The sequence below is a fragment of the Salmo salar genome, chromosome 13 (assembly GCF_965601325.2).
Source record: "Salmo salar chromosome 13, fSalSal1, whole genome shotgun sequence".
Taxonomy (NCBI): domain Eukaryota; kingdom Metazoa; phylum Chordata; class Actinopteri; order Salmoniformes; family Salmonidae; genus Salmo; species Salmo salar.
This window is the reverse complement of record NC_138303.1, coordinates 13908748-13917869: the sequence shown is the minus strand read 5'-3', so window position 1 is coordinate 13917869 and position 9122 is coordinate 13908748. Positions and strand designations below refer to the sequence as shown.

Sequence of the window (9122 nt, the reverse complement as noted above, 5' to 3'; positions counted from 1 at the left end):
TAGGTCATTAAGGTTGTAGATATATATCACATTCATTTCAGAGGATGCTACTTTTTTTATCTCTCCTCTTAAGGATCCAACCCTTTTTTTAAATTTTCGCCTAAAATGACATACCCAAATCTAACTGCCTGTAGCTCAGGACCTGAAGCAAGGATATGCATATTCTTGATACCATTTGAAAATAAACACTTTGAAGTTTGTGGAAATGTGAAAGGAATGTAGGAGAATATAACACATTAGATCTGGTAAAAGATAATACAAAGAAAAAACCAACCGTTAAAAAAATAAAATAAAATTGTATCATCGTTTTTGAAATGCAAGAGAAAGGGCATAATGAATTATCCTAGCCCAGGCACAATTTAGACATTATCCACTAAATGGCAGCACTGTAGGTGCAAAGTTTTAGAACTAGTGAAATTCTGTGAAATCCAGTGAAATCTTGCATATCTATTCAAAATGTTGTATCAAGACTGCCCAAATGTGCCTAATTGTTTCATAATTGTGCACTCTCCTCAAACAATAGCATGGTATTCTTTCACTCTAATAGCTACTGTAAGATGGAAAGTGCAGCTAGATTAACAATTGTATTTTTGTCTCTTACAACCTAATGCAAATCACATTAGCCAATGTTAGCTCAACCGTCCCGCGGACGGGATACCGATCCTGATTAACACAGATATGTTTTGGACCATTATTTACCAGGTTAGTTGACTGAGAACATTCTCTTTTACAGCAATGACCTGGGGAAGATAGAGCCTATGCAAGCTCGTTGGAGGTTCAGTAGAGAGGTCACATTTCAGACTAGGGTTAAGTGTTCCATAAAGCAGTGTAGTCCTGTGTCTTGGTGGCAGTGATCTGATGCAGGGAAACGCTCCATTTCAGCAGAGACTTACATCTCAGTCAGTCTACTGAAGCTAGCAAACCTTGTTTCTCAGCTGACCCTTTAGGTGGGAGTTACAGTAACAAGCTATGGAGCCTTGACCCCAGCAGCATCTCTAAGCCATTAATCTACTGTTCCACCCAGGAGGGGACTTGAGGGAGATATATGATGACTCTATCAGCAGATGGAGGGGATGGACAACAAGGATACAGAGGGATGAGAATGAGAGATGATGAAGCACAAATTCAACCACTGTGGAGAAATGGTTCTGGGCAGATAGTACAATGCTCCCGAGTGACGCAGCGGTCTAAGGCACTGCATCTCAGCGCAAGAGGTGTCACTACAGTCCCTGGTTTGAATCCAGGCTGCATCACATCCAGCAGTGATTGGGAGTCCCATAGGGCGGCGCACAATTGGTCCAGCGTTGTCCGGGTTTGGCCGGGGTAGGCCGTCATTGTAAATAAGAATTTGTTCTTAACTGACTTGCCAAGTTAAATAAAGGTTAAATAAATGTAAAAAAAAAACAGTACAATGCAGTAACAATTATGTTATGTCAGAAGGTCAGCCTTTTTCCTTCAACTGACAAGTATTCTGTGAGAGGGAGGAGTCATAAAGTGGTCATAAAGGAGTCATAAAGGAGTCATAAAGGCTGTCAGGAGTCATAAAGGATGCAAGGTTATTTTACGACATGGTGCTATTGTCTGAGGTGGGAATTGAGAGCAGGGTAATTTCACCACTACTCTTTTTGTGAGTGCTGTCTTTCTTTCTCTCTCTCTCTCTCTCTCTCTCTCTCTCCTCTCTCTGTCTGTCTGTCTGTCTGTCTGTCTGTCTGTCTGTCTGTCTGTCTGTCTGTCTGTCTGTCCCCCCCCCCTTCAATTAAATTAAATTCAATTTCAATTGAAGGGCTTTATTGGCATGGTAAACATTTGTTTACATTGCCAAAGCAAGTGAAACTGATAATAAACAAAAGTGAAATAAACAATAAAAATAAACAGTAAACATTACACTACAAAAGTTCCAAAGGAATAAAGACATTTGAAAAGTCACTTTATGTCTATATACAGTGTTGGAACGATGTACAAGTAGTTAAAGTACAAAGGGGAAAATAAATAAACATAAATATGGGTTGTATTTACAATGGTGTTTGTTCTTCACTGATTGTTCTTTTCTTGTTGCAACAGGTCACAAATCCTGCTGCTGTGATGGCACACTGTGGTATTTCACCTAATAGATATAGGATTTTATCTCTCTTTCTTGCTCTTTGTCTCTCTGTGTGTGTGTGTCACTCTCTCTCTCTCCCTCTCTCTGTCTCTCTCTGTCTCTCTCTCTCTCCCTCTCTGTCTCTGTCTCTCTCTCCTCTCTCTCCCTCTCTCTGTCTCTCTCTGTCTCTCTCTCTCTCTCTCTCTCCCTCTCTGTCTCTCTCTCTGTCTCTCTCTGTCTCTCTCTCTCTCCCTCTCTGTCTCTCTCTCTCCCTCTCTGTCTCTCTCTCTCTCCCTCTCTGTCTCTCTCTCTGTCTCTCTCTGTCTCTCTCTCTCTCCCTCTCTGTCTCTATCTCTCTCCCTCTCTGTCTCTCTCTCTCTCTCTCTGTCTCTCTCTCTCCCTTTCTCTGTCTCTCTCTGTCTCTCTCTCTCTCCCTCTCTGTCTCTCTCTCTCTCTCTCTCTGTCTCTCTCTCTCTCTCTCTCTCTCTGTCTCTCTCTCTGTCTCTCTCTGTCTCTCTCTCTCTCTCTTGCTCTGTATCTATGTACTGTTGCCTCATCGTTCAGACCCTGGGCATGAAGAAAAACTGAGGGGAAAACAAAAAAATGTTATCACCCTTTTGAAATGTTAAGTCGTTTTTTTCTGTATACAAAACAACTTATCTCTGTGTGTGTTGTATGTGTGTGTGCGTGTGCCCGTACTTGTATGCGCGCGCGAGTGTGTGTGTGTGTGTGTGTGTGTGCGTGCGTGCGTGCGTATACAGTATGTGGACGGATGGGGACTGAGAGGTACTTGGTGACAACAATAATTTTATTAACTTAATTAGCCTTGAAGATCAAACAGCCAGGAGCGCATTATAAATCCAGATTTTTATTTCCCTTCAGAAACAATTAAGACTATCTGATGTCTGTACAACCATGCCATCTGGCTCGCTGTGGGGGGGTCTGCGATGTAGCAGTGCACATATCACTTATTACAAATGATCTTTGTTTTCAGGAACAAAGATCTGTGATCACCGGTTCAGAACAGTGATGGATTATCTTTGTTGTAAAAATCTTTAACAAGAGCAAGGTATTGTGTTTGAAGAAAAATGTACACAGAAGAATCTCATTCCAGAGCTAACATATGGTTGTTGGAGTAAATGTACCACGGCAGGACCGGTGTCATGCATGTGAGCTTTGTGAGGAGTTATTTCCCTTCTTTCTAAGTAAGGAGACGTAAATTACTTTTCCCCCAAGACCAGCTATTAAAGCTGCTAGCTGGACTTCCAATGTGAGGTAGCAGACGCTCTCTCGGTCTAAACCAATTTTGATATTATATTGCCACCTAGTGGTGCAGCATGACAATGCAGTATTCTAACTAAGTGCAGCACATCCGGTTGATTTTAGGTGAACTGGAGGATAACTGAAGGTTTTGGGAGGAGCTAGTCAATTTAAATTAGAACTTAAACAAACATTAGACCAATACTCTTGCGATGAACAATACAGTAGGACAACAGATGGTTTATTTTAAGATGTAGGCATGACATGATAGTCAGATACCTCAGTGAGCTCAGATACCTCAGTGGGCTCAGACACCTCAATGGGCTCAGACACCTCAGTGGGCTCAGACACCTCAATGGGCTCAGACACCTCAATGGGCTCAGACACCTCAATGGGCTCAGACACCTCAGTGGGCTCAGACACCTCAATGGGCTCAGACACCTCAATGGGCTCAGACACCTCAATGGGCTCAGACACCTCAATGGGCTCAGACACCTCAGTGGGCTCAGACACCTCAATGGGCTCAGACACCTCAGTGGACTCAGACACCTCAATGGGCCCCTCTGACTTGCAGTTAGTTTCCTTAGCATATGACAATAAATATGGACCATACTGCACATTGATCAATCACTACAGATGAACAGAGAAAGTATAGAAATTGGACACTAATAAAAATGCATAGACTAAATATGCCTAAAATACATTGAGAATCTTCTAAGAAAAATAGTTTTCTTGAATAATCTTCATCCTCAAACCACTGTAATATTGTTTCCCCTCTAGTTTGGGATGGGGGCATAGTGATCACACTTAGGACCAGTCAGGTGTTTGTCACAAGTTAATGTGCAGGAGAATGAGAAAGTACCATGGTTCAGTCCACAGTGATGATAATGGTTCCCATGCTGTCTGTTTATAATGTACCCACCCAGGTGGTCATCGTCATTTAGATCCTTCTCCCATACCTGGAGCATTAGATGGTGATGGGTATTTACATTGCCAAAGTGGATCATAGGTAGTACACCAGTGGGTCTGTATTGATTTCCACGCCACAGTTTGACGTAACCCTCTGGTTCGGCCCACCCATTACCCCTTATACTGAACCCACGGTCCACAAAGACAGTCAGTCTGCCTCTCCCTACCAACAGAGGGCAGCAATCAGGAGACAGGTTGGGAGAACTCACCCCACAAGGTGTCTGTTCTGTCTTGTTTTTCTCAATGCCATTATCTATCACATTCTGACTAATAGCTGTTAGTAGATTATCTCTCACCTTAGTGTCATGAACCAAGTCATGCAGAGGGAGAACAGTGAAGGATAGAATGTCTGGGGTCCTTTGTAGACTATTCAGCCATTTTTTAAAGCCTTCAGAGTCTGGTTTGGTCATGGAAACCTCACCCATCCAGCCCTCCCCACCCGTCACTTCAGTGCTGTGGCTCAGGAAACCCTTGTCATAACCTGTAATACTGTCTTCATTATTAAAGACCTTTGAACACTGCCCACTCAACACATTTAACAACCCCATGCCATCAGACAACCCCATACAAAGACATGTCTGCACCTGGGACACAGAGACCTGGTTCAGGGTGGCCAAGCAGGTGCGGATTCCAGTCACCCTCTTCATCCTCCCCCCAAGGTCCACCAGGTGAATGTAGTGGGTTCCATAAGTGTCAATGAACTGCTGGTACGGCTCAATGCGGTTGGACGTGTACTCCTTTGGGAGAGAAACTATGTCCCGCTGGTGTGTCTACTGGAATCTAGGAAATGGAAAAGAGCAAGGGTACTGTGAGGGTGGGTGGTGTTGACAGGGTACTATGAGGGTGGGTGTGGTTGACATGGTACTTTGAGGGTGGATGGTGTTGATAGAGTACTATGAGGGTGGGTGGTGTTGACAGGGTACTATGAGGGTGGGTGGTGTTGACAGGGTACTATGAGGGTGGGTGGTGTTGACAGGGTACTATGAGGGTGGGTGGTGTTGACAGGGTACTATGAGGGTGGGTGTGGTTGACATGGTACTTTGAGGGTGGATGGTGTTGACAGAGTACTGTGAGGGTGGGTGGTGTTGACAGGGTACTGTGAATGTGGGTGGTGTTGACAGGGTACTATGAGGGCGGGTGGTGTTGACAGGGTACTGTGAGGGTGGATGGTGTTGACAGGGTACTGTGAGGGAGGGTGGTGTTGACAGGGTACTGTGAGGGTGGGTGGTGTTGACAGGGTACTGTGAGGGTGGGTGGTGTTGACAGGGTACTGTGAATGTGGGTGGTGTTGACAGGGTACTGTGAAGGTGGGTGGTGTTGACAGGGACTGTGAGGGTGGGTGGTGTTGACAGGTTACTGTGAGGGTGGGTGTTGTTGACAGGTTAATGTGAGGGTGGGTGGTGTTGACATGGTACTGTGAGGGTGGGTGGTGATGACAGGGTTCTGTGAAGGTGGGTGTTGTTGACAGGGTACTGTGAATGTGGGTGGTGTTGACAGGGTTCTGTGAAGGTGGGTGGTGTTGACAGGGTTCTGTGAAGGTGGGTGGTGTTGACAGGGTTCTGTGAAGGTGGGTGGTGTTGACAGGGATGGTTGTTTTTGTTAGCTATGAAGAAATGTGAAAATTCTCTATGAATTATATTGCACTGGTAGGCCTCGTCAGGTACTGTCAATTTACATTCAGTTTTTTAATAATCTTGTCATACAGTTTATGTGCATGAGTTACACTGATCACAAACTGATCCTTCAGACATGACCTGACCTGTAGTGAGAGCAGGCAAACTGGTGGAAGGTGAAGGAGGACTTGTCTGCCTTGAAGTACGAGGATGCAGCACTTTGCTGCCTGCCAGCTGCAACCCTATGTCCTTCAGGTTGAGCCCCACCTTCCAGTCATTCCGTATTATAGAGGTGGAGCTCTGTTCAAGAGAACGGACAGATGTAAATGAGGAGCAGTGAATGTCCTTCCTACAGTTGTTTTGGGATTGCCAGTCCACCATGTAGAGAGGGAGTTTCTGCAGTTGACTTCTCATAAATGGTTTATTACATACAGTGCATGAGTTAGTAGTTGGGCTCCCGACTGGCGCAGCGGTCGAAGGCACTGCATCTCAGTGCTAGAGGCATCACTACAGACCCTGGTTTGATTCCAGGCCGTATCACAACCGGCCGTGATTGGGAGTCCCATAGGGCGGCGCACAATTGGCCTAGCGTCGTCCGGGTTAGAGTTTGCTAGGCCGTCATTGTAAATAAGAATTTGTTCTTAACTGACTTGCCAAGTTAAATGAAGGTTAATAAGTAGTTATAAACATCAAGCACATAGGCCCCTTTGCGCTGCAGTGTCACCACATCATAGCCCTCCCTAGCTAGTTTGTAGCCAGGCACAAAGAGAAGAGAATTACTTTATTTTGGGGTCCCTGGGTGACAGGTGAACACTCCATCCAGGTGAGAGAGAGCCAAGAGACCCAGGAACACCAGGTGAGACAGGGGAGAGAGGAGGATTGATGCTGTTATTGTTGTCACTTATGATTGGTCAATCTAGAAGAGAGGATTTAATAACTAAGGTGATGGATTCTGTGTGGGAATGTCGAAATGGTACAAACAACTTTGTTGGAAAAGTACCAGAACTGCAGAATTATAACAAATGTGAATATGTACAGTCTAGAAAATGACAGTTCATTTCGTAGTCAATACACTAACATTAGTTCAAAATGTATTTCATTTTGAAAAACATGTTGTTTGGATCCTGGATGCTGATGGGACGAGCGGCATTCCAAACCGTGCTGTATTGGCTGTCACAGACACACCTATGACTTGCAACAGCTCCATCTGAAACGCATCACTTCGCCTCGATAAGAATACCATGTTCATGTTGCTATCCGAATCATCTCTTGTCATCTCAACTCACACATTATTTTCCCTTGCTTCCAGCCTAGCATTTAGTTTGGTACAGCAGGGTTAATATAAGCCCAGCATTTAGTTTGGTACAGCGGGGTTAATATAAGCCTAGCATTTAGTTTGGTACAACTCGGTTAATATAAGCCTGGCATTTAGTTAATATAAGCCTAGCATTTAGTTTGGTACATCGGGGTTAATATAAGCCTAGCATTTAGTTTGGTACAGCAGGGTTAATATAAGCCTAGCATTTAGTTTGGTACAGCGGGGTTAATATAAGCCTAGCATTTAGTTTGGTACAGCAGGGTTAATATAAGCCTAGCATTTAGTTTGGTACAGCGGGGTTAATATAACCCTAGCATTTAGTTTGGTACAGCAGGGTTAATATAAGCCTAGCATTTAGTTAGGTACAGCGGGGTTAATATAAGCCTAGCATTTAGTTTGGTACAGCAGGGTTAATATAAGCCTAGCATTTAGTTTGGTACAGCGGGGTTAATATAAGCCTAGCATTAAGTTTGGTACAGCGGGGTTAATATAAGCCTAGCATTTAGTTTGGTACAGCGAGGTTAATATAAGCCTAGCATTTAGTTTGGTACAGCGGGGTTAATATAAGCCTGGCATTTAGTTTGGTACAGCGGGGTTAATATAAGCCTGGCATTTAGTTTGGTACAGCGGGGTTAATATAAGCCTGGCATTTAGTTTGGTACAGCGGGGTTAATATAAGCCTAGCATTTAGTTTGGTACAGTGGGGTTAATATAAGCCTAGCATTTAGTTTGGTACAGCAGGGTTAATATAAGCCTAGCATTTAGTTTGGTACAGGAGGGTTATTAATATAAGCCTAGCATTTAGTTTGGTACAGCGGGGTTAATATAAGCCTAGCATTTAGTTTGGTACAGCGGGGTTAATATAAGCCTAGCTGTCTGCTTGTCTGACGTTGATCTCTGTAGTACCATACACATAGCTAACCGTGCCCAAACGAGACGAGACAAATGTGAGCCAGTCGAAATCACGCATCAACATTGTAATCAAGTAAATGCCAAAATATAAAATGCTCAAGCAAACGAAAATGCATGTCATCCATAGCGTTGGTGACTGTAACTATGATACTGGCAACAATTGAATTACGATTTTTTTTCAACGGGTGTTGAGCGTTCGTAAATTAATCAGTTATTCTGCGCTCTGGCACACTCTGAATGTCAAGGCAAACAACATGGTTGTCTGTTTCTCCTTTCATTTTGTTGGCCACGCTCCAAAATGCTGGACAAAACGTCCAGGCAGGGCCTCCAAGTCCGCAGCCAGCCGGCCAGCCACAGACACCTATCCTACTATGTGCTCCACACTTGTTTCTATACTCTGTCTCTCTCTACTCATAGATGAAACCCCTCCCCAATGCAACGCAGTCAAAAACATAATGTACAAACACACAAGCCATATAGTTTAGAAACAGACAGCGACAAGGCTACTTTTTCCTGTAGATTTAAATATCAATACATTTCCCACAGTGTTGTCTGCTCGTGTAGAGCCTGTTTTTCCATCAATAACTAGGGTACACTCAATTGATCACTAATTTTGAAGCGGGCCAATTTAAAGTACATAACAGGGTTTCAGAAGTGCTTCAACCAGTGGCGGTTCTAGACCATTTCAACTGGGGGGGCCAAGCTGGGGCCAGTTGTACTGTTAGAGGGGCCAGTTACATTAGACGTTATTGTTGTCATATCGTTTTCTTCACTGCATTGCAGGCATTAGCAGGCAAAAGACCATGTTCATATTCATCATCGTTGCCACTGTCTAATACGGATGTAAAAAAAAGAACACAAATTAGTTTTGGAAAAATTATTTCATACTACACATTTAGGGGGACCACAAGGGGGTCCATAATGGTTGTCACAGGGGCACTGCCACTCCTGCTCCCCCCCCCCCCCTTCA

General features: G+C 44.0%; 1 protein-coding gene across 1 annotated transcript; it reads right to left on the bottom strand.

The window, feature by feature from the left end:
- Positions 1–3586: 3586 nt before the first annotated feature.
- Positions 3587–7171, bottom strand: LOC106566446 (perforin-1-like). The gene is made up of 5 exons (XM_045692723.2): positions 7080–7171; positions 6611–6701; positions 6142–6222; positions 4330–5046; positions 3587–3922 (listed from the first exon to the last, which is right to left on the bottom strand). The coding sequence occupies exons 1-5, from the start codon at positions 7169–7171 to the stop codon at positions 3587–3589; spliced, it is 1317 nt and encodes a 438-aa protein (XP_045548679.2).
- Between the last annotated feature and the right edge of the window lie 1951 nt (positions 7172–9122).